Source organism: Emys orbicularis, chromosome 18 (assembly GCF_028017835.1).
Source record: "Emys orbicularis isolate rEmyOrb1 chromosome 18, rEmyOrb1.hap1, whole genome shotgun sequence".
In the NCBI taxonomy this organism is placed as follows: Eukaryota; Metazoa; Chordata; order Testudines; family Emydidae; genus Emys; species Emys orbicularis.
Window position 1 is genome coordinate 25159193 of NC_088700.1, and position 26645 is coordinate 25185837.

Sequence of the window (26645 nt, forward strand, 5' to 3'; positions counted from 1 at the left end):
TGAAGGCCACACAGAATCCTATCCAGATCATACTGAAACTCCTCATATACCTTATAAAATAGAGATAATCCAACCAGACCTACTTTGTAGTGGGTGCAAAACTACAGATAACTTCCAACTGCACAGGTAGGTAAGACTGCTGAAAACTGAGACATTGCTGAACTCAGTAAAGCAACAGAATACTTAAATTTCATGATGCTTTTAGCACACCAAACACAATCTCCCAGAAACACAGGAGAAGCCTCCATGCCTATTCAGGCTGCTGTTGAGCGACTGAATACTGCAAAAAATGTTCACATTGGTACTACGGAGAAGCGGCCCTCTAAAACATGAGTGTGCTTATATTCAGGGAATTAATGAGCTTTGCACAGGACAAATGGAAGGTACCCTTCCCCTGAACACCAGCCTTGTTTTTGTTAATGTACTTAGGATGACTACACTGCCAAACACGGTGGATCAATTCTGTCCTCCTTGAGACCCAAACCGTTGATTGGGAGAGCACCTCTTGCAGTTTACTGAACACCCTTAACTGCCACTGAAGTCAGTGGGAGTGGACAGCATTTAGTGCCTTGCAGGACTGGTCCCTATCATAAATATAATAGTATAATAAAATATACCCATAATTCTGCACTAGATTTATCAGTCTATAATATCTCAGTCCAAGCACTCGTAACAGAGATTTGAGTCTCAATGCCTTTCAGTATCACTACAGCATGACTACACTCTGCTTGTATATCAACCTCATGTTTCCAGCATCTCTATTATATTGTTCAAATCACAACAAAAATAAATCCATACATACATTGTACAAACATACCTCAACAAACCTCTTGTAGAAGAGATATTTCAGAGATCCTAGGTGCCGCTGATTTATGACATTCGGACAGAGAGCTGAAACGAAAGAAAGGCCTTTAAGTCAACACAACATATGAACTTGCTTGAAGCGTTCTTTTCTAGACAGTACTTTTTTTCTCCCCTGATATAAAAATCACTTTAAATGATGCAAACACAGAAAGACACTATCCAAACCTGAAACAAAGAGGGCCAGAAGCATCCTGGCCTTGCCTATATTAAAACTGCGAATTGTGTTTAAAAACCAGATTAGCATTTGTAGTGTAAACAAGCCCATAAATATATTTTGCAATTTGGCATGTGCTACTATAGGCGGTTTTCTGCTCCTGCTCCTGCTGCTTCTTCTCTCTTTTTTTTTTTTTTTGGAGGGGGTGGTGAGAAAAATCATTTAAGCCGTAGCGATATATACACTGGACATAACATATATCCTAAACATCCAGGACACATTCCAATATAGATGAAAATGTACAAGAATTTAAAAGCTAGGGAGCACAGATTCAAAGAACAAATTCAAAAGAAAATAGAATTACCAACACCCCAAGCAAAAAGTCATAGGTTTGCAATAGACACACTACACACATCTTTGATGCACCAAGATGTTCCAGTAGCAAAAACAAGCTAATACAAAAGAGTAGTCAAGGGGTACATTTTCAAAAACGCCCAAATGACGTAGGGTCCTAAATCCAATTGACTTTCAATGAGATTTAAGTTTGTAAATCACCTTAAAAATGTGACTTAAGCCTTGTCTACACTACAGTTTTGTCAACAAAAGGCAGCTTTTGCTGACAAAACAGGGGAGGTGTACACTCTACAAAGCTACTTTTCGTGGCAAAACTCTGCTGTTTTGCTGAAAAAATAAAACCACCTCAACGAGAGGCATTGAACTTTTTGCAGCAAAGTTAAAGCGACAAAGCGTCAGCATAGACGCTGCCATTCATTATATCACCAGAACTGGCCTCACCCAGTATCCCACAATGCCCATCGTGACTGCTCTGCTCACTGTTTTGAACTCGGCTGCCCTGCATCTAGCTATTATGTTTTTTGCTAAGTTGGCATAATAAATAAATAAATAAATAATAACAGTAATTCTCAGTTCTTATAGAATCATAGAAATTTAGGGCTGGAAAGGACCTTGAGAGGTAATCTAGTCCATCCTCCTGCACTGAGGCAAGACCAAGTAAACTGAGACCATCCCCAATAGGTGTTTGTCCCACCTGGGCATAAAAAGTTCCAAAGGTGGGGATTCTACAACCTCCCTTGGAAGCCTGTTCCAGAGCTTAACTACCTTCATAGTCAGAAAGTTTTTCCTAATATCTAATCTAAACCTCCCTTACTGTAGATTAAGCCCATTACTTCTTGTCCTACCCTCAATGGACATGGAGAACAACTGATCATCCTCTTTATAATATCCCCTAACATAGTGGAAAACTGTTATCAGGTCCCCCCCTCAGTCATCTTTTCTCAAGATTAAACATGCCCAATTTTTCTAACCTTTCCTCATACAACAGGTTTTATCATGTTTGTTGCTCTCCTCTGGACTCCCTCCAATTTGTCCATATCTTTCCTAAAGCATGATGCCAAGAATTGAATGCAGTACTCCTGTCGAGACCTCACCAGAGCCGAGTAGAGTGGGACAATTACTTCCCACGTCTTTTACATACGACACTCCTGTTAATATACCCAGCATGATATTAGCCTTTTTCACAACTGCATCACGTTGGTGGCTCATATTCAATTTGTGATCCACTATAACCTCCAGATCCTTTTATGCAATACTACCACCTAGCCAGTTATTCCCCACTGTGTAGCTGTGCATTTGATATTTCCTACTTAAGTGAAGTACTCTGCACTTGTCTTTATTGAATTTCATCTTGTTGATTTCAGACCAATTCTCCAATTTGTCAATTTGTTTTGAATTCTAAGCCTGTCCTCCAAAGTGCTTGCAAGCCCTTCCAGATTGGTATCACCCACAAATTTTATAAGCATATTCTCCACAGGGGGACCCCACTACATATGCCCTTCCCAGTCTGACAGAGAACCATTGATAAATACTCTTTGAGTACATTTCTAAACCAGTTGTACACCCACTGTATAGTAATTTCATCTGGATCACATTTCCCTAATTTGCTTATGAGAATGTCATGTGTAGGGCCCTACCAAATTCACGGCCCATTTTGGTCAATTTCATGGTCACAGGATTTTAAAAATCATAAATTTCATGATTTCAGTTATTGAAATCTGAAATGTCACGGTGTTGTACTTGTAGGGATCCTGACCCAAAAAGGGGTTGGGGGTGGGGGCGCAAGGTTATTGTGTGTGTGGGGGGGTTGCAGTACTACACTTACTTCTGCTCTGCTACTGGCGGCAGTGCTGCCTTCAGAGCTGGGCAGCTGGAGAGCGGCAGCTGCTGGCCGGGAGCCCAGCTCGGAAGGCAGAGCCGCCGCTAGTAGCAGCACAGAAGGATGGCATGGTATGGTGTTGCCACCCTTACTTGTGCGCTGATGCTGGTGGGGCGCTGCCTTCAGAGCTGGGCACCCGGACAACAGCCACCACTCTCCAGCTGCCCAGATCTGAAGGCTGCACAGATGTAAGGGTGGCAATACCATGATCCCCTAAAATAACCTTGTGACACCCCCCCGCAACTCCCTTTTGCGTCAGGACCCCCAATTTGAGAAACGCTGGTCTCCCCCATGAAATCTGTATAGCAGGGGTAGGCAACCTATGACATGCGTGCCGAAGGTGGCACGCAAGCTGATTTTCAGTGGCACTCACACTGCCCGCGGGGGGCTCTGCATTTTAATTTAATTTTAAATGAAGCTTCTTAAACATTTTAAAAACCTTATTTACTTTACATACAATAGTTTAGTTATATATTATAGACTTATAGAAAGAGACCTTCTAAAATCGTTAAAATGTATTGCTGGCACGCGAAACCTTACATTAGAGTGAATAAATGAAGACTTGGCACATCACTTCTGAAAGGTTGCCAACTCCTGCTGTATAGCATAGGGCAGGGGTCCTCAACCTTTTTCAACAAGCTATATAAACTCCAGGGCCCGAGGAGTGGGGCGGGGGGGAGAACACGGGGCTCTGGACCGGGGGGGATGACCCTTGGGCATAGGCAGTTTGACTTCTATTGGGGGGGGGGAGGACTAGCGGGGTTCAGGGAGGGAGCGCCCCCCCCACCTGTCTGGGTTGGGGGGGGAGCTGCAACCAAAAAATATTACTCAAAGGGGGGAACTCAGCTCAAAAACTTTGAAAACCGCTCAGGATGCAGGGAGGGGGTAGCCAGGGGCTGTGTGTGGGCAGGGGGTAGCTCAGGGTGCAGACGTGGGTAGCTGGGGCTGTGTGCAGGCAGGAGGGTAGCTCAGGGTGCAGGTAGGGGGCAGCTAGGGTCTGTGTATGGGCAGGGGTGTAGCTCAGGGTGCAGGCAGGGGGTGGCTGGGGCTGTGTATGGGTGGGGGGAGCTCAGGGTGCAGGCAGGGAGTAGCTAGGGGCTGTGTGTGGGCAAGGGGGGTAGCTCAGGGTGCAGGAAGAAGGATAGCTAGGGGGTGTGTGCCAGAAGGGCTGCTCCCCAAGGGCTCTGCTAGCCCCAGAGCTGGGTCCCCCCACCCAGGTGGCTCTTACCAGTTGCGTGAGCAGTCAAAGAGGGCTGGAAGCCACAACCCCGGGCACCAGCAGCAGATGGGGGATGCCAGGGATGCCCACTCCATGGCACCACCAGCCAGAGGAGCAGCTGCTGCACTGCCTGGCTCTGGCTTCCCACCTACAACCTGGCCAGAGGGCTGGGCCTGAGGAGGCCTGGGGGAGAGGAGAAGGTGTGAGGGGGATGGAGCAGCCCCCAGACTGCCACACTCTGGGAAAGGCACTGCAGTTTGGGGGGCCAACACCCTTGTTCTCCCCCAGCTGTGCCCACGGGGAGCACCAGGGTTTGGAGCTTCAGTCCCACGTGGCTCCCAGCAGGAGGTGGGGAACCCTGGGGCTCCCAGCTTCAGCCGCACACCACTCCTGGCTTCAAGGGCAGGGCCCCCCCCGCCGGTTTCAACCCCCTGCACCACTCCTGGCTTGGGGGGGGGGGGGAGAGCACCGGTTTCAGCCCCACTCTGCTCCTGGCTTGGGGGAGGGGGACTTCAGCCTCACGCCACTCCCAGCTTCAGCCCCGCAAGGGGGTGCCAGGGATCCTGACTTCAGCCCCACAGGAGGTGCCAGGGTTCAGGGCACCGGGTTCCAGCCACGGGGCCCTGCAGCTTCCCTGAAAAGGCTCACAGACCCCCGGTTGAGGGCTGCTGGTATAGGGTAAAAGCACACAAAAGACCAGATTGCATGCAAAGAGACCAGATTTCACGGTCCGTGACGCATTTTTCATGGCCATGAATTTGGTAGGGCCCTAGCATGTGGGACTGTGTCAAAAGTCTTACTAAAATCAAGATATAGCACATCATCTGCTTCCCCCTTACTCACAGCCCAGTAACCCTGACAAAGAAGGCAATTGGGTTGGTTTAGCATGTTTTCTTCTTGACAAAATCATGCTGGCTATTCCTTATAACCCTATTATCCTCCAAGTGCTTACAAGTTGATTGATTGATAAATTGTTTTAGCAACTTTAGGCTGACTGGTCTATAATTCACTGTGTCCTGTTTGTTACCCCTTTTAAAGAGAGGTGCTATGTTTGCTCTTCTCCAGTCCACTGGGACATTCCCCTATTGTCCAGGAGTTCTCAAAAATAATTGCTAACGGTTCTGAGATTCAGATTCAGATTCAACTTAAGTACCTTAGGATTAATTTTTATCAGACCTTGCCAACTTGAATATATCTAACGTACCTAAATATTCTTTAATTTGTTCTTTCCCTGTTTTGCCTTGTGTTCCTTCCCCCTTGTTGTTAATATTAATTGTGTTGAGTATCTGGTGAGCCATAATCTTTTTGGTGAAGACAGAAGCAAAACTGGCATTAAATACCTCAGCCTTCTTGATCTCACCAGTTATTAGCTCTTATTCCCTACTCACTAGAGGACCTATACTTTATTTCATCTTTCTCTTGCTCCTAATGTATTTAAAGAACCTCTTCTTATTGCTTTTTATGTCTCCTGCTAGGTGTAACTCCTGTTGGGCCTTAGCCTTTCTGATTTTGTCCCTGCCTGCTTGTGCTACTCTTTTGTTCTCCTCCTTAGCAATGTGTCCATGTTTCCACATTTTGTAGGATTCCTTTTTGATTTTCAGGACATTATAGAGCTCCAGATGGAGCCATATTAGCCTCTTACTATTCTTGCTATCTTTCTTTTGCACAGGGATAGTTTGTAGTTGTGCCTTTGATACTATCTTCTTGAAAAACTGCCAGGTCTCCCAAACACCCTTTTCCCTCAGAATTTCTCACCATGGGACCTTACCTACCAGTTCTTTGAGTTTGTTGAAGTCTGCTTTTTTTGAAGGCCATTGTCTTTATTCTGCTGTTCTCACTCCTTCCTTTCTTTAGAACCATGACATCTTATAATTTCGTGATCACTTTCACCCAAATTGCCTTTAGATTTGCAACCAATTCCTCTCTGGCACTCAGAATTGAGTCTGAAATGGCTGCCCCCTGATTATACAGCACTTTTCATCAGCAGATTCCCAAGCAGGTCAATATCATTATCCCCATTTTACAAATGAGGACACTGAGACACAGAGAGGTACAGTGACTTGCCCATAGTTACACAGACCAGTGACAGAGCAGGGAATTGAACTCAGGTCTACTGAGTCCCAGCACAGTGCCCTCTCCAAGATAGCATAAGACAATCTATTGCAGTGGCTCTCAAACTTTTTTACTGGTGACCCCTTTCACATAGCAAGTCTCTGAGTGCGACCCCCCCTTATAAATTAGGAAGCAAAGCAGGGTTTGGGGTTTTATAGATTCTGGGGCTGGAAGGGACCTCAAGAGGTCATCGAGTCCAGTCCCCTGCCCTCATGGCAGGACCAAATACTGTCTAGACCATCCCGGATAGACATTTATCTAACCAACTCTTAAATATCTCCAGAGATGGAGATTCCACAACCTCCCTAGGCAGTTTATTTCAGTGTTTAACCACCCTGACAGTTAGGAACTTTTTCCTAATGTCCAACCTAAACCTCCCTTGCTGCAGTTTAAGCCCATTGCTTCTTGTTCTATCCTTAGAGGCTAAGGTGAACAAGTTTTCTCCCTCCTCCTTATGACACCCTTTTAGATACCTGAAAACTGCTATCATGTCCCCTCTCAGTCTTCTCTTTTCCAAACTAAGCAAACCCAATTCTTTCAGCCTTCCTTCATAGGTCATGTTCTCTAGACCAAGGGTCCCCAACACGGTGCCCGCGGGTGCCATGGCGCCCACCGGGGCGTCTAAGTGCGCCTGCGTACTGGCCGGCGGACGAGCATCCGCCAAAATGCCACCAACAAGCAGCGTCATCCAGAGGCGTCGCCGCTGAAATGCCGCCGATCACAAAACAGACCACTGTGGAACCCCACTTGTTATACCTTTCCAGCAGGATTGGGAACCATTAATAACTACTCTCTGAGTACGGTTATCCAGCCAGTTATGCACCCACCTTATAGTAGCCCCATCTAAGTTGTATTTGCCTAGTTTATTGATAAGAATATCATGCGAGATCGTATCAAATGCCTTACTAAAGTCTAGGTATACCACATCCACAGCTTCTCCCTTATCCACAAGACTCGTTATCCTAGCAAAGAAAGCTATCAGATTGGTTTGACATGATTTGTTCTTTACAAATCCATGCTGGCTATTCCCTATCATGTTACCACCTTCCAAGTGTTTGCAGATGATTTCCTTAATTACTTGCTCCATTATCTTCCCTGGCACAGAAGTTAAACTAACTGGTCTGTAGTTTTCTGGGTTGTTTTTATTTCCCTTTTTATAGATGGGCACGATATTTGCCCTTTTCCAGTCTTCTGGAATCTCTCCTGTCTCCCATGATTTTCCAAAGATAATAGCTAGAAGCTCAGATACCTCCTCTATTAGCTCCTTGAGTATTCTAGGGTGAAGGTTGACAGCTCGCTACCCCCCATGTAATAACCTTGCGACCCCCTGAGGGGTCCCAACCCCCAGTTTGAGAACCCCTGATCTATTGTAAGCGCTTTGGAGAAGGGGCCATACTTTCATTACGTGTTTGTATGGTCCTGGGCCTGCTCCATGGCTGAGGTTCTTACGCATCAGCACAAAGCAAATCGTGCATCTTGGCAGGGAGCTAGACTAGATGACCCCTGTGGTCCCTTCTAACCCTATGGGTCTATGATTCTAATAAATACTCCCTCCCTCAACATATATCACTGGATGTGTATTATTACAAAATCTTGCAGTAGCACCAAAATGGGATCTAGTCTGGATTGCATTTCGCATTTGGGATAGACACAAAAGTAGAACCAGGAATTCTACCCTTCCACCCATCTTCATCATTTGGTAGGGAGGAAGCCTGATACTAACAGCCAGAAAGCAAAAACAAATGTGATGTCCTCTTTACATACAGGGCTTGAAATGGACACACACACTGCACTGGTGTTACATGGTCTGTGGGTGTGTTTTGGGATGACAGCTTTTCGGTTTTGTAGATCTGGTGGTTGACTGTATAAAACTGATAATGCACTGCATCCCTTCTGATTCACTATTAGGTCCCACTCAACCCTGTCTTTACATTACACCAAGAGCCTGATTCTCATTTGCACTAACTCGGTTCCCACTGCTCTTGCAAAGTTAAGGGGCCTTAGTGTAAACGAGAACCAGCCCCCAAGAGCTGAAATCGTTGGAAATAAAGCCTTTACCTTCTGTACTATGGTCTATTTGGAGGAGGGAAATGTTTTAGATCCATAGCACTTTCTGATGAGAAGAGTTCCTCATGCAGATTAGGGTGAAGTGGCATAGACTGCAGCTGGATAGGATATCCTTTTAGTGTAATTTCCAGGACTCACTGATTTTACATAATGTCATTCCATGGCCCCAGGGAATAGGAAAAGCAGTCTCCATAGGGGAAAGGGAGCAAAAATCCACAGACTCTTGGAGGCTCTCGACCATCCCATTAAACTTGTAGTCCAGACACCAGCCTCCCAAGAAGGCACTTAGATGAGAGCTTAAAGAACGAGTGCCACACGGTGGGCTTCTGGCTCATCTGACAACGTGGCAAACTCTGTTTCAGAACAAGAAGGGAAGAGTGGGTTTGGCCCTAACAGAGTGCAGAAACCAAGAAAGCTTTGGATTGCTCCAGAGTCCTCACACTTCTATCTTCTCCCTAGATTAACTAGGGCCCTTTAGGGGTCATCTTCAGCAGTAGCTAGTACTTCAAAGGGAAAAAACACAGTTCTTTAGAAAAACAGGGGAAATGACAAGGGAAGGGTCAAGGACAGCAGCATGTCCCAAGCCCAACTCTCCTTCAGCAGCCTGAAGGGACTGAGTGGTGATTTGGCCTATGACATATTTCATATCCTATTGGGGAGAAGGTGGGTGTACAAGCCAGTGGTCACTGCCAGGTAAAAGCTCCTGACTTTATGTGAGAGGCTCACATCTCCTAAACAATGTGAATTCACACAGGCAATTTTCATAGACAAAGTTGCCCTGGTATTTGACAATAGGGCTGAGACATGCAGCAGGAAAATCATCCACAAGTGGTGGGAAACAATGGTTTACAACCCCGGGTGATCTAATTTAATGGATGAGCGTATCCTTCTACTCTGCCTGCACACAACTGAATGATATTTGTGGGAACAAAAGTTACTTTGCCTATCATCTTCCGATAGATCAGGCATTTTCTCTTTAGTTCTAATATTACACTCGTTCATCTGACTCCAGAGTAACATCCTTTGAAAATACTTAACTCAAAGAAACCCTGTGAAGTACTGGTGGAGCGTCCCATGCTGGCTGTCCTCTGGTACACACTGCATTCTCGCAATGTCTAAGGATGGTAGTGACATACCTGAACTAATGCACAGATTTCTGAGCAGCCCTCTTCTGCCCTCTACTGTTTAAATACATGAGAAATAATCATTCTCACTATATATTGTACACTGTTATCTCTAGGGCTTAAAGTTTTGTACAAAATGCAATTCAGGATTAAATCTAAGGGAAAAGCTGGTGGCAAAAACCATAAAAAATAAGCCAGCAACAGTATTCTTGCCAGCAAGTTGAAGTATGGATTGGATGAATGGACTATAAGGTGGATAGAAAGCTGGCTAGATCGTCGGGCTCAACGGGTAGTGATCAACGGTTCGATGTCTAGTTGGCTGCAGGTATCAAGCGGAGTGCCCCAAGGATTGGTCCTGGGGCCGGTTTTGTTCAACATCTTCACTAATGATCTGGATGATGGGATGAATTGCACCCTCAGCAAGTTCACGGATGACACTAAGCTACAGGGAGAGGTAGATAGGCTGGAGGGTAGGGATAGGGTCCAGAGTGACCTAGACAAATTGGAGGATTGGGACAAAAGAAATCTGATGAGGTTCAGCAAGGACAAGTGCAGAGTCCTGCACTTAGGAAGGAAGAATCCCATGCACCGCTACAGGCTGGAGACCGACTGGCTAAGCAGCAGTTCTGCAGAAGAGGACCTGGGGATTACAGGGGATGAGAAGCTGGATATGAGTCAGCAGTGTGCCCTTGTTGCCAAGGCGGCCAATGGCATATTGGGCTGCATTAGTAGGAGCATTGCCAGCCAATCAAGGGAAGTGATTATTCCCCTCTATTTGGCACTGGTGAGGCCACATCTGGAGTATTGCGTCCAGTTTTGGGCCCCCCAGTACAGAAGGGATGTGGACAAATTGGAGAGAGTCTAGCAGAGGGCAACAAAAATGATTAGGGGGCTGGGCAGGGCTGGCTTTAAGTCGATTCGGCCGATTCCCCGGAATGGGGCCCCGCGCCTAAGAGGGCCCCACAACGTCCGGGGCTGCCGGTGGAGCTGAAAAAAAAAAAAAAAAGCCGCGTCCTGCTTCTCCCCCCTCCCTCCAGCGCTTGCGCCGCCATACAGCTGATCAGCGCAAGCCTGGGAGGGAGGGGTTAGGAGGAGGAATGAGGCGTGCTGGGGGAAGAGGCGGGGCCAGGGCGGGGATTTGGGGAGGGATCCAATGGGGCAGTGAGGGGCGGGGCCAGGGCGGGGATTTGGGGAAGGATCCAATGGGGCAGTGAGGGGGCGGGTCTGGGGGCGGGGCCAGGGCGGGGATTTGGGGAGGGATCCAATGGGGCAGGGAGGGGCAGAGTCGGGGTGGGGCCGGGGCGGAGTTGGGGCGGGGGGGCGCAAGACAATTCGCGTCCCGGCGTGGGGCCCCGCACCTGCTAAAGCCGGCCCTGGGGCTGGGGCACATGACTTATGAGGGGAGGCGGAGGGAACTGGGCTTGTTTAGTCTGCAGAAGAGAAGAGTGTGAGAGGATTTGATAGCAGCCTTCAACTACCTGAAGGGGGCAACAGAGGGTCCTGTGGCACCTTTAAGACTAACAGAAGTATTGGGAGCATAAGCTTTCGTGGGTAAGAACCTCACTTCTTCAGATGCAAGTTGCATCTGAAGAAGTGAGGTTCTTACCCACGAAAGCTTATGCTCCCAATACTTCTGTTAGTCTTAAAGGTGCCACAGGACCCTCTGTTGCTTTTTACAGATTCAGACTAACACGGCTACCCCTCTGATACTTGATACCTGAAGGGGGGTTCCAAAGAGGATGGAGCTAGGCTGTTCTAATAGATTTATATGTAGAAGGGATTCTGCAGGAGACCAGCGGCCCTGGATAGAATGTGGATGCATGTGTGCCCCCCCATCCCAACAGTGAGGCGTCTGTAGTGATGTTTAGTGTTGGCATCTTCTGAAGGAAGGGCACTCCTGTGCATACATTGGCTGGTTGTATCCATCAGAGTAGGGAGTCCTTTATTTTGTCCGGCATCATAAGACACTTGTTTATGCTGTGTCTGTGTGGGACATAATTCATAAGGAGCCATCCTTGCAGGCAATGCATGTTTAATCTGGCGTGTCTGACGACAAACGTTGTGGCTACTTTGTGACCAAGAAGTTGTAGGCAAGTCCTGGCTGATATCTGTGGACTGTTTTGTGTCGTGGATATGAGGCTGGTGAGAGTGAGAAACCATCGCCTTGGTAGAGAGGCTATGGCCTCGGTAGATTTGAGATGGGCCCCAATGAACTCCAACTCCTGCACTGGAGTCAGGGTGGACTTTTCGGTATTTATTTGGAGGCCCAATCTCGTGAAAAGGGTTACCATCTGTTTGGTGGCTTGTATTGCTGCCTGCCATGTTGACGCTTTTAGCAGGCAGTCGTCCAAGTATGGGAATATCATAATTGCATTTCTGCGCAGGTATGCTGCAACCACGGCCAGTACCTTCGAAAACACTTGAGGGGAAGTAGAGAGGCAGAAAGGAAGTGGTCCTGTCCGATGGTAAAACAGAGAAATCTGCAATGAGAGGGATGTATTGTTACATGAAAATACGCATCATAGAATATCAGGGTTTGAAGGGACCTCCGGAGGTCATCTAGGCCCAGAGGTCGAGGGACGAGAACCAATCCCCTCTTTCTAGAGCTGGAATTATGGTGCCTAGTTTGACCATCTTGAATCATTGTGTTTTGACAAACTTGTTGAGTCGTCGTAGATCGAGTATTGGTCTCCATCCGCCGGACTTTTTCTTTGTGAGAAAATAGTGGGAATAAAATCCTCTCCCTCTGTGTTCTCTTTGAACAGGTTCTACTGCTCCTAGCTGCATGAGGTGGCTTACCTCCTGGTACAGTAGAGACTCTTGAGAAGAGGGACAGGGAGGGAGGATGGGTAGGCTGGTTGGGGAAAAAAGAGGGGGATGGAGTAACCAATTTGTACGATTTCTAGCACCCATTTGTCGGATGTGATGGTCTTCCAGATTGGATAAAATGGAACTAGACGATATCTGAATGGTTGGGAGAGAGATGGTGTCACCAGCACAGATAGACCTGGGGTTCTCGTGCCCTCGACCAAGGCTTCAAATTTGTTGTCTGGAGGTTGATGGTTGGGATGCAGCTAGTGAAGAAGTGGATTGGCGTCCCCTCAGGGGCCTGTGTTTGTGGGCCTGTGACTCAAATCACCATTGTTGTTGCGAATACATGGTCTGGCAGTAGCGTTGGGGTACATAATAATTTCTCTGTGTTTTCCTGGGTTTGGGTGTATAGATTCCCAAGGATCGGAGTGTCGCCTGTGACACCTTGAATGAGTGGAGAGAGTCATCTGTCTTCTCGTCAAAGAGTTTGGGACCCTCAAATGGCAAATCCTCAACCGTGGATTGCACCTCCTTAGGAAAGCCGAAGAGGTGGAGCCATGAGGCCCTGCTCATCACAACAGCCGTCACCACTGAACTTGCAGCTGTGTCCGCAGAATCAAGTGCGGCTTGCAGGGCTGTTTTGAAGTTGAGTTGTCCCTCTGACACAAGTGCTGTGAATTGTTCTCTCTTGTCCTCAGAAATAAAATCAATCAATTCAGACATTTTTGTGTAGTTACTATAGTCATATTTTGCCAGTAATGCCTCGCAGTTGGCTATACGGAGGTGTAGTGTAGTGTAGCCGAGGAATAAGCCTTGTGACCAAAAAGATAAGTCTTTTCCACTCTTTGTCGTGAGGTGTGGTTTGGGGCTGTTGTTGCCTACCATGTTCCTGGACTGCGTCCACCATTAGGGAATTGGGCGCTGGAGGTGAAAAGAGGGGGGGAGGGATAGCTCAGTGGTTTGAGCATTGGCCTGCTAAACCCTGGGTTGTGAGTTCAATCCTTGTGGGGGCCACTTAGGGATCTGGGGCAAAATCAGTACTTGGTCCTGCTAGTGAAGGCAGGGGGCTGGACTTGATGACCTTTCAAGGTCCCTTCCAGTTCTAGGAGATAGGATATCTCCATATTAAAAAACAAAAAACAAAAAAAAAACTCTGTGCCTTTGGCTGGTACAGAATATTTTTTGTCAGACCTCTTGCAGGTTGGAGGAGCAGTGGCAGGGTTCTGCCAAATGGTTTTGACAGGGTCCATCAGCGCATCATTCACAGCGATTTTGGATGAAGCAGATGTATGCAAAATGTCCACTAGTTTGTGTTGTGTCACTTGGACCTCCTCAAGGGAGATGTCCAGGGAGCTAGCCACCCTTTTAAATAGATCCTGGAATAGTCTGAAATCATCCCCTATATTATGGGGAGGAGGCATAACAGTGTCATCTGTGGATAGTGATGGGAAATGGGTAGGTGGTGCCCCTTCCACGATCAGGGCTTCTTCCTCATCTTCCCCCAGTTCCCCTGCCACCATCAAAGGTCCAGGCACAAGTGACTGCTGTGTGCCAGGTCTGGATGTGGCAGGCAGTCCCTGTTGTGTGGGGTATGCCCATTGGGGTGGGGGAGGTATGGGGGGGGCCCCAGGGCTGGCCATACCATTGAAAATACTTGGAATCAGTGTAATATGTCCCCTGAGGGGGTCCTGAGTTAGTCGGTTCATGGTAGAGATTGTGGAGGGAGATCTCCTTGTCCTTCCTCACTCTCATCCTCCTCACTCGACTAGGGAGGAGTGGATTGTATTGGAGACACAAGGAGACTCGGTGCAGAGGGTGACATGTTCACATTGGTGCCGATGATAGGGGAGTCAGGGGCAGAACCGACTAAGAGACCCTTTTGTCTGAGAAACTGCTGTGATGTCTGTTTGATTGGCCCTTGAGGCTGTATCACTGTCAATGCTTGGAGCTGCTGTGTATAAGCTGGTACTGAAGGCTGCGCCGCTGTGTGCACCAAGCGTGTCTCTGAAGGAGCCGCCGTCTGTCCCAGTGCCATGCCGTTGCATGTGGATCGCAGCTTTGGTATTGGCGGTGCCGAGGCATTGGGTTCAGATTTCCCCTTGGTGCCTCTGTCGGAGCCAGCTCTTTTAGAGTCTCTGGCTCCAGAGGTACCGGCGATGCCGGGTGGTCCCGCTGGGTCACCTACCAGTGCTGAGTGTCCTCTCGTGGAACGGCACTTCTTGGCTGATTCCTGCCTTGGGGACATAGGTGCCTGCCTTTTTGACAGTTTGCTCAGATGCATGGATTGAGGAGGGACCCCTGTCAGAAGCCGTGGTTGGCGAAGTTTCACCAGGAGGGCTCTGGGCTCAGATGCAGGTCTGAGAGACTTCGCCATAAGGAGGAGCTTTAACAGCAAATCTCTAGCTCTTCTTGTCCCAGCAGTGAGCTTGAGGCAGTGCTGAGACTTCTGAGTTGTGTCTCTTTCGCCTAGGCAGAGAACACACTGATCGTGGCCCTCTGAGACAGGTATAGCAAGCTTCCAGTTGAGACATCCTTTAAAGCCTGGGAAACTAGGCATTCCTGTCAGGGGGGGGCTTTCACCCTCAGAGCAGCTGTGTATGCGGAGGTTCAACTGAAATTTCTCCCCAGCTGGTAGTTCAAAAGGAAAGTAAAAGGAAAAAAGGTTTGGTTTGGTTTGGTTTGGTTTGAAGCTATGGTGACAGGGATAAAAGAAAAAGGAAAACAATATAAATAGATGCTAACAAGGAAACTAAGTAACTAACTGTTAAACTAATTAACTACTAAGTAGCGAAGCACTGCTGATTGCTCCAACTCTAGTGGGGGGGTCGTTAGCATAGCATCAGTTAACTGCCTGAAGCAGCACGAGACAGGGACCACGCATGTACGACCCAACCGGGCACTGCCACCAAAAGTCTCTGAGTATGAGCACAGGGGCGCCCCAACACCTAAAATGGAGCACCCACAGGGACAGCACTCAAAGAAGAACAATTCCAATTAAATCCTCAAAAACCGCAAACACCTGGCAATGCATGTCCTGACTTGCAGCATGAGCTGTCTCTGGAACATTAGCCTGCGCATATGCATGGAATTTCTTTACAATAAAAAGAAAATTGATCAAAGGTTCAAAGTAATTCTTCAGTTATACTGTATGTTAATACCCACAGGTAAATTCAAGGGCTGAATTTTTTAACTGAGGCATTGTTTTTATTATCCTGCACTAACAATAATACAAATAACAGTGTTACAGATCAAGCTGGTGGCCAAATCTCTTTCACACTGCAGGTACCTTGCTGAGGAAAAGATGCGGGAAACCTTTGGAAATATGAACATACATTGGGGCGGCGCATTTAAAGTCCCACCCAGGGTTCAGAGATAGATCCACATGGGAAGTTCCATTAGAACAGGCAGACTCCTTCAAACTGCTGGAGTCTTTCAAGGTCACTCATTGCCCTGGCGGATCCAGCTACCCCTATCTGCTCTACCCTCACAATCTCTTTTTGCAGAACCACTAGTACATACCCTACAGCAGTGGTCCCCAACTTTTTTCGTCTGGTGGGTGCCAGACGATGAGCCACGGAGGACCGTGGCGGCGGATGAGCATCCGCCGAAATGCCGCCAATAAGCGGCAATGTCAATAGGCGTCACCGCCAAAATGCCGCCAACAAGCAACGTCATCCAGAGGCGTCGCCGCCGAAATGCCGCTGACGCCTCTGGATGACACTGCTTGTCGGCGGCATTTCGGCGGATGCTCGTCTGCCGGCCAGTACGCAGGCGCACTTATACGCCCCGGCGGGTGCCATGGCGCCCGCAGGCACCGCGTTGGGAACCCCTGCCCTACAGTCATTAATACAGCAGGTGCAGCTAGACAGATCTGGCAGTGTATGAATAAAATCCTGGAGAAGCTAAAAACTCACCAACAGGAGATGACGATAATAATGATGCTTTGTAGTTATACTGTACCGTGTTTTATACCTTCACTATGATTTATAAACCTTGATAATTAAACAGGCACTATCAACTCCAAAAGCACATTTTTGGCTTCACATTTTTTTCTTACTGTTGTTACAAGTAACATCTAAGGTTAAAGGACACAAATCTCTGTTTTTTTCAGTTTGCTCGCTCTGTGCTTTGACAGCACTTTATGCATGGACAACTTCACCATTTCTCCTGTACAGTCATTTTCCTGTGTGTGTGTGTCTTTCACGGGTTTGGGAGAGCAATTCCTTCAACTCCCTTTGTAAATTGACAGGGGACGTATGGCCTAGTGGATGTCCAGGCTTACGAGGAAGAAAATCCTCAGGTCTAACCCTGGGTGAACCATCAACCTGTTGTATGGTTTTAAACAAATCTCTTAATTCCTCTGTGCCTCAGTTTGCCCACCAATACAATGGGAATTAATTACAATTACATGGTACAATTACAGGTATGGGGGGGCCCCCAGGGCTGGCCATACCATTGAAAATACTTGGAATCAGTGTAATATGTCCCCTGAGGGGGTCCTGAGTTAGTCGGTTCATGGTAGAGATTGTGGAGGGAGATCTCCTTGTCCTTCCTCACTCTCATCCTCCTCACTCGACTAGGGAGGAGTGGATTGTACCATGTAATTGTACATGGTACAAACCCTCCAAGGGAGGGTTTGTGAGGATAATTCATTTATGTTTAGCAGCATTTTGGAGATGTGAAGATGAATATGCAACACAGTATCACTACAAGATGGAATGGAATTCGCAGCTTAGGTTAGCAAGTAACATTCAGTCCCAGAAAACAGGGAAATATGCAATATTCAGTGGTGCTGATGGAGTGAGGGACCTACACCGGATGCAAATGATAGGGGACACCTGAGGATTTCTGCCAGGAGTCATTACTTGTTAATGTCACAATGCAAGGAAACCTAACACATCTCACAGTGATAAGCAAAGCAAAATGTTAACGAGAATGGATTTCAAGTGACATTTAGGAGTGAAGCAGATCCCTTAGAAGGATGTAAACTGTATTATTTCTCCCGTAAGGTTGCAAGAGCCCTTTAAATTCCCTTCAGCAGCAGCCACCCCTATTTCACAGGAAAGTTACATGTGCCTCCTTCTTCTCATGGTTTATCTCTTTTAAGCTGATGGTCTTGTAACTCACAAAGTCAGAATCCCCAAATGAGTAACGTGTGGCCTCTTATGTGAGCCCAATGGAGCTAGTACTCAAAACTGACCATCACATGTTTATGCAGAACCATTCTGAAGCCAAGATTTATGTCATATTATGGAAGAAACAGCCGATTAGTCACCAGCATCTAATTTTTCAACAACACAAAGTGAAAATTTCCATAATTTATGTGCTTTGTTTTTAAACAACATCAATTAAGCTCCAAATGACAGCAGACATTCCTTGCTGGACATGTGGGAAAACAGATTAGCTTTATCTGTTGTTCACAGGAAAGGTGATTAAATGATTTAGTGTAATATCACATACCTGGATCTAGGTTATATTGTTCTAGGAGCCTGAAGACCAGTTTGCTTAACATTTTATGGTTGAGTTTGTTAGGTCGTAAACCTTGATACTGCCTGTAAACAAAACAAGCAAAGCGAGGAAGAAACATCAATGCAAGCAGATAAGATACTTCTCCCTTTTAATAGCAGGGATGTTGTCTGATGCTGGGTGACAACTTCTTTTCCCTCCTCATCCATCACAGCTGAGCCTATACCATTCTTTCCTCCAACTGGGTCTAAATTAGCTGTTACCACTCAAGAAAGAGATCTTGAAGTCATCCTGGATAGTTCCCTGAAAACATCCACTCAATGTGCAGCAGCAGTCAAAAAAGCTAACAGAATGTTAGGAACCATTAGGAAAGGGACAGATAACAAGACAAAAAATATCATACTGCCATTATATAAATCCATGGTCCACCCACACCTTGAATACTGTGAGCAGTTCTGGTCACCCCTTCTCAAAAAAGTTCTATTAGGAATGGAAAAGGCACCAAAAATTACTAGGGATATGGAACAACTTCCGTATGAGAGATTAAAAAGACTGGGGACTCTTACATTTGGAAAAGAAACAACTAAGTAGGGATATAATAGAGGTCTATAAGATCCTGAATGGTGTAGAGAAAGTGAATAAGAAAGTGTTATTTACTCCTTCACATAACACAAGAACCAGCAGTCACCCAATGAAATTAATAGGCAACAGGTTTAAAACAAACAAAAGGAAGTACTTCACACACGCACAGTCACCCTGTGGAACTCATTGCCAGGGGATGTTGTGAAGGCCAAAAGTATAATTAAGTTCTAAAAAGAAGTAGACAAGTTCATGGAGGATAGGTCCATCAGTGGCTTTTAGCCAAGATGGTCATGGATGCAACCCCGTGCCCCGGGCATCCTAAGCCTCTGACTGCCAGATGCTGGGAGTGGATGACAGGAGATGGATCCCTCAATAATTGCCCTGTTCTGTTCATTCCCTCTGAAGCACCTGGTATCAGCCACCGTTAGAAGACAGGATACTGGCCTAGATGGACCACTGGTCAGACCCATCTGGTCATTCTTATGTTCTGGAAAGTCCTAGCCAATAAAGCCACCATCTGGTCCAATTAAACCTTCAATAAACTGCTTCTGAGACAGCAGCAAGGTGGAGAGCTTACTTTAAGGTAAATGTTGCTCTTTCCATCAATTAGCTGATACTCGCGTCTTCATCAGTCTCCAATTCTCCATTCAAGGGCTTTAAGAGTTCATGTCAGTACCTGATTTCCAGCAACCTGGTATGTAAGACCCACTCTGCTTTTATTAGCATTGTATCTGCTGCATGTATGCTGTTGTTTTGATTGCACTGCTGGTGCTTACTTGGCATAAGCCACTTTGGTGAGAGGTGGTTTATATATTAAAAAACAACCCTGATAATTTCACTGGAAAAGGAATGATGAGTATATATATTTCTTGTTTTTTGCCACTGTATCATGGGAATACTAGACACACACGCATGGAGTGAGTGCAAAGGCTTTTTACTTTGACTAGGACTATCTGCAGATGGCTCCCTCACAACTGCACCATTTCCTGGTTTAGCACTGCTATCTGAAGCTGACGGAAAGGGAATTTTCAGTTGAAAATTCAACTGAAATCAGGGTTACCAACGGAATTCAACTGAAATCAGGGTTACCAACTGAAATCAGGGTTACCAACGGAATTCAACTGAAATCAGGGTTACCAACTGAAATCAGGGTTACCAACGGAATTCAACTGAAATCAGGGTTACCAACTGAAATCAGGGTTACCAACGGAATTCAACTGAAATCAGGGTTACCAACTGATGATCCTTATTCCCCTCCCCACATCTCACTGCCAGATATGCACAATGGATATTGCGACTCAGCCTTCCACAGCAAAGCACCAGAGTCAGGCTGTTGAGGTCTCCTGGATAAGATCTACTGCAAAGTTTTCATGTTTAGCCTCACCGCGCAAAGTGCTCAGCCCCTGCCACTTCCAATGACATCAATGGGAGTGATAGGTGCTCAGTGCCTCATAGGATAAGGCCTTTGGAAAAAACACATTTCACAATTACCAGAATTTTTCCCTTCTCTGATGGGAAGTGACTGTACAACATTTAGCAATTTACTCCGTGGCTTTCAACATGTTATTAGTGTATGTAGAAAGAGGACTAGGAAACATATTGTCCTTACCTAATAGTTATTTAGCACCTGCTCATAATGTCATATAATATTGTATGCTGTTTGGATATAAGAAGGACAAAACACTGGAAAATAGAATAATCTTCTACCTTGAGATGTCTGTAGTATTAAAACTAGGTTCACACCACATATCCAGGGTCTGCAAGAGTTTGCGCTGGAGCTCAGGATATTCTGCCACATAAGCCTCTACTAGATTAGTTTTCTCTTGAAGTAGCAATGGAGTGCACATCTAGAAAGAAAAACAGGTTTGCACTTGTAAAGCATCACAGAGACATTGTGCTCTATACCTGGTGCAGACTGCTTCCCATTGCATTGGCTCAGCAGCACTGGCTGCAGCACTGGAGAGGCAGAGCCAAGTCTCCAGCCACTCCCAGCCTACAGTCACAGGCACAGGAGCACGAGCCGGCCCATTTTGCTGCTGCTCAGAATGTGGATAGTGAGCCTTATACCCCTGCATGGGTGCTCGGGATGGGCCACACTCTAGCTCGAAGTCTTCTATACTGAGGTCTGTAAGTGCTTGAGAAAAGTGTTCCAAATTGCTTAAATGTTAGAAAAATATTTCTACATCCAAATATGCCTAAAGGGAGTTTTCTACACAGAATTTTCAACACAAATATTACCAATAACATTACAAACCTTCGGCATTAGAATTTATTTAACCCAGGCCACCTCTTATCACCACATAGGTAGAAAATACCTAGTTATCTTCCTACACCCATTATTCTGAATGGGGAGAGCAGGGGAGGAGATGGGATTATTTTTGCATTTAATAAGCCTTATTACAGAAACAATAATTTGCAAAACAGAATCAACACAGCTGGAGTTTCAGATTCCAGGTAGAAAAATATTCTATTAAGATGGAATGTGGTATAAAAAAATCTTTCAGTCACTTCAGACTGAAACATCATTTTTAGCAGCTCCCTAGCGATTTCTTGCAAATTAGATATTAGTGTATAGTATATAACTTCCACTTTTGTGCAAGACTGTGCGTCTTGTTTATCAAAGGATACATCTGATGATAGAGAAGACTACAGGGGAAACAGACTTACCTTCTCCACATCTAGATCCAACTGCAATTTTAGCTTTATACTCAGAATGGCTGCCTAGAAAACACAAAAGGTAGAAAATATTTCTGCTTGTAGAGGAGAATGTGTGTTTGGGAGAGCTTATAAACGGATGTGTTTCTAAACTGAAGTATAGATGGTTGCTACACATTAGTCGCAGAATGATTCTATTTATTGTTATATTTTGAATGTGCTAATTAAATGCAATTGGCTGCCCAGATTTCATTTAGAAATCCACAAAAACACTATCAGTGGCATTACATGTTTTAAACTGTATTAAACCTCAGAAAAAAAAATCTGAGATCAAGCACTCTATTAAAAAATTTAGAGCAAAAAAACAGAGTCTCTAGTCAAGTGTTTGGAAAGACTCAACTGATAGGTAATTTTCTCCAGGAATATAAATTTAAAAACAGAACAAAAAAGGATATTTGTGAGTTAACTTGAACACAATTCTTGCTGCTTTTAAATTTGCTATCCAGTTATATTTTGTGAAAACATCTCATTCATAAATGTGAATACAACTAAAAATCAGATTTTTAGGTTCAATCACTTAAATGTAGCTCCACATATCCAAGATGCTATGAATCACAAATAAAAGGATGATAATAATTATATTGTGCCCTTTTATGCTGTGTTCTGAATGTTGATGAACTAAGTCTTGTAATCCCCATGTGAAGTTCCTCAGAATCAGTATCCTAATTCTGCAGATGGGAAAGTGAGCCACAGAATGGCAAAATGATTTGAGTAAGGTCACACAAGCAGTCAGTGGCAGAGCCAGGAATAGAACCAAGATCTTCTGCATTCCCATCCCAAGAACTTGCTTCCATCCTGGCTTCAGTTTCCCTCCTCTACTAGGTGCAACTCTCACCCTAGTACAATAAGGTGATGCAAAACACTGGATAACTGTTGCTCATGAATTCAAAATCAATACACCCATACCATTCTGCCAACGGGTTGCTAAAACACGTTCTTTGAGGCCTGATTCAGCAAGGCACAGAAACAGTCCTTAAGCCCATCCCTATTCAGAAAATTACTTAAGCATGCACTTAAGTCTCAGGCCATGTCTACACTACCAGGTTTTGTCGCCAAAACTGCCATTTGTCAACTCAAACAGTGAGTGCATACACACTGCAAGGCGACTTTTGTTGGGAAAAATGCCTGGTTTGGGTGACAAAATTCGTCCACCCTCACGAGAGATTTAAGTCTTTTTCCTCTACATTTTTGTCGACAAAGTGCAAGTGTAGACACCATGCTTCATTTCATCGCCTTAATTGACCTCCAGGAGGTTTCCCACAATGACCATCCTGACCCGCTCTGGTCAGCAGTTTGAACTCCACTGCCCTGCAGCCAGGTAAACAACCATCCACCCCTCCCCCTTAGAAGCCCCAGGAATTTTTGAAATTCTATTTCCTGTTTGCTCGGCGTGGAGAGGTCTCATCGCATTTTCCCAGGTGACCATGGCAGCTTATCGCAGCAAACGCTCTCCTGCTTGGACCACTGCCGAGCTGCTGGATCTGCTCAGTATATGGGGAGAGGAGGCTGTGCAGTCCCAGCTGCGCTTGAACCGTAGGAATTGGGATACCTATGGGCAGATTTCTTGAGGCTTGTGCGAAAACGGCTATAATTGGGACACTCTGCAAGTGCAGAGCGAAGATAAAGGAGCTGAGGCAAGTGTACCATAAGGCAAGGGAGGCAAACTGATGCTCAGGTGCTTCTCCTAAGACCTGCTGGTTCTATAAGGAGCTGGATGCTATCCTCAGTCGTGACCCCACCTCCATGGCCAAGAGCCCCATGAATACTTTGGAGGGCACAGAGGCGGCGGAAAGAGGACCTAACCCGGAGGACAAAGTTATTATTGAAGAGATGGAGTTAGATGAGGATATGCAGCTCCCAGCAGAGTCGCCCGGTAGGGCGGGCAGGCAGCCAGGAACTATTCTCCACTCCAGATGTGTCTAACCAGTCTCAGCAGTTGCTCTACGGCGAGCAAGAAGCAGGAGATGAGACTCCTGGTAAGTGGCTGTGCTTTGTGTAGTGTGGAGGTGGGTTCAAGCTATAGAAATGTGGGATGTTGGCTGTGTTTCTGTGTACTGGACATTTCCCTGTGCAGCTAATCAGTACGGCGGAACAGGGTGTTGATGCACGCTGAGATCTCCGGGAATCCTCCAGAGAGATCTCCAGGAAAGTTTCCTGGAGGTACTCGGTAATCCTCTGCCCAAGTTTCCGTGGCAGAGTAGCTTTGCTCCTTCCCCCATTGTACGAAACTTTCCCACGCCACTCATCAATCACTTGTGCAGAGACCAAAGCAGCACGTAGGCGAGCAGCATAGGGAGCAGGGCGGAAGCCACAAGCATGGAGTAGATGTACCATCATTTCCCTGCTTACCCTTAGCAGTGAGATGTCTGCTAGAATTACACCCACCTGTGGAAAAGTGTGGGAGAATTTTAGAATTGGTTCCCTAGAATGCTGCACCACAACCTTTGCAAACAGCATGTGCTCTTTTCCACATGTGGTGTAGCCCTCCCCGCCCCCCAGCTCCCCTGCCAACACTCACCATGCTTTGGCTGTTTGCGGAGATGTGTGCCTGGCTAGGGTCAGTGAGAAAGTGATGGCAATGTTGCAAAAGGTGTGTTTAACAGAAATGTTTCAATGCTGTGCGTGAATTTAACAATCCCACTTCTGTGCATTGTCCCCTGTGCTTCATCAGATGTGGCCTTCAAGAACACCCCACGCACCCCGGCCAAGCATCTCCACCAGATAAGAAAGCGTCCAAGATGCAGCAAAGAAGACATGTTCCGGGAGGTCCTACAGTGCTGCAATACAGAAAAAAGGAACGAAAGGAGTGCTGGGAAGCCGAACGGTCAGACAGAAAAGAGAATCACATGTTTGTTAAGGATGCTACTGAGCAGATGATTAAAGTAATGGAGGAGCAAACGCAGATGCTGAAGTCCTTAAAGTGCTGTAGACTGAGCAAATCAGTGCTCAACCTCCACTGCAGCACATTCAGAACTCTTTTCCATGCCTCCCCCCAAACTCCACTCGCACATTCCTTTCCACCTTCCAGGGCTTCTCGGTTTCCCCTTCACTCCACCTCCTCAGACAACTTTCACAATGATAGCTGGACCTAAACACAGTTGTGAGAGTCTGCCTTTCCATGGCTCCTCCTTTCCCACCAAGCATCTGTGTGTTTGTGTGTGCTGTTTCTTGTGCAATAAAAGCAAACTTTTATAATGGTAAATCACCTTTATTTTTTTTCTACAAGGTGAGATTGCAGGCACTGCCAATACATGCACAGGCATTGTAATCACTTTATTACAGGAATATAAGGCCCCAAATGTCACCATTGCCTCTTAGGAAAACTACATGTAATGTAACATTGAACATGTAAGGAAACATTGATTGCCCCCTCGTAAAACTACATGTAACGTAACATTGAAGCAGCTCGGACAGAGATATATGTTACTGGTGGTCATTGTCAAAATGCTGCCTCAAAGACTCCCTGATTCAAATAGCTCCCCTCTGGGCTCCTCTGACAGCCCTGGTATCTGGCTGCTCAAAATCAGCGGCCAAGCGGTCTGCCTCAGCACTCCACCCCTGAGCAAACCTTTCACCCTTAGCTTCACAGAGATTATGCAACATACAGCATGCAGCTATGACCATAGGAATATTATCCTCAGTGAGGACCAACCTGCCATAAAGGCATCGCCAGCGCGCCTTTAATCTGCCAAAGGCACATTCCATTGTCATCCAGCACCTAGTGAGCCTGTTTTTGAACTGCTCCTTACTGCTGTCCAGGTGTCCCGTGTAAGGTTTCATGAACCATGGCTGTAGGGGGTACGCAGGGTCCCCCAGGATCATTATGGGCATTTCAACACTCCCCATTGTAATCTTCTGGTTAGGAAAGAAAGTCCCCACTTGCAGCTTTCTCTACAGGCTGGTGTTCCTGACAATGCATGCGTCACGCACCTTTCCAGACCACCCCATGTTGATATCAATGAAACACCCACATTGACCCCGAAGCACCTGCAACACCATGGAGAAGTACCCCTTCCTATTGATGTACTCCATCGCAAGGTGCTCTGGTGCCAAAATTGGAATGTGTGTGCCATCTATCACCCCTCCACAGTTTGGGAAACCCATTTCTGCAAAGCCATCCACTAATTCACGCACATGTCCCAGAGTCACGGTCCTTCATAGGAGGATGCGATTTATTGCCCTGGACACTTGCATTAATGCAGCCCCAACAGTCAACTTCCCCACTCCAAATTGGTTTGCGACCGACCAGTAGCAGTCTAAAGTTGCCAGCTTTTGCTCACACAGCAATTGCCACACGCTTTTCTACCAAGAGGCAGATCTGGGGCGAGCTCCGCGCACAGTTCCAGGAAGGCGGCTTTCCACATCCAAAAGATCTGTAGCCACGGCTCATCATCCCTCATCTGCATGACGATACAATCCCACCATTCAATGCTTGTTTCCCGAGCCCTATGATGTTATACCCTATGCACTTGATCTGTGAATGCCAAAAGCAATCTAAGTGCTCCTATCCATATCCTGCAGAACATCGGGCGCCTGCGAGTCTTCTTCAGATAGGAACTTCACGATTAACTGCACTGCCATCCGTGATGTCTTCATGACAATTAACAAAGCATAGGAGAGCCGTGCGGGATCCATCCCTTCTCATAAAGATGCCGGGGTGCACAGCAAAGAAGGGCCGCTGAAAAATGCCGCAAAAGAAAGCCGGAAGCCCATGGAGTGCTGGGACAGAAAACAATGCATCACGGGACATTTAGCACTGTCCCAAGATGCGCCGTGATCTGCTCCGTCGTTCCATAACACCTAGTGACAGAAGGACTGTGGGATAGGTACCCACAGTGCATTGCTCACACTGTCGATGATGGTCCCCCCACTGTGGATGCGATCTGCCGACAGAGGGAGCAAGTCTGAACACGAAATTGCAATTTTTATTATGTCGATTTTTGGGTGTCGACATCACTTTTGTCGACACAAATTGGTAGTGTAGACATGGCCTCAGTGAGTTAAATCTCAAATTAAGCACATACTTAACTGATCTGTTGAAATGCTTTTCTTGGTTTTATGACTACCAGTGTTAGAAACAAACAAACAGAAGGCTCTATTGAAGGGTGTATTTACAGAGTCCAGCTCTTTGAACAGAAAGGACAACATCAGATAGTATCAGCATGTTTACAATATGAATAATAAAAGAAGAGATAAGCCTAACTGAACTAAAGATGTGATTGATTTGGCTGCTGTATCTATTTTAATATTTATTTTGTTATTGTGATGTTTGGTGTTGTTCAACTCCACAAAAAAGTT

General features: G+C 46.2%; 1 protein-coding gene across 1 annotated transcript in view; it reads right to left on the minus strand.

Annotated features, from left to right (window-relative positions):
- EXD3 (exonuclease 3'-5' domain containing 3) overlaps positions 1-26645 on the minus strand; it is a 514556-nt gene that overhangs the window by 388202 nt on the left and 99709 nt on the right. The window contains exons 6-9 of the mRNA XM_065418596.1: positions 21300-21353; positions 20340-20479; positions 18045-18136; positions 818-891 (exon numbers count right to left, since the gene is read on the minus strand). Of these exons, the coding sequence (XP_065274668.1) occupies positions 818-891; positions 18045-18136; positions 20340-20479; positions 21300-21353 (360 nt within the window). The remainder of the gene's footprint in view (positions 1-817; positions 892-18044; positions 18137-20339; positions 20480-21299; positions 21354-26645) is intronic.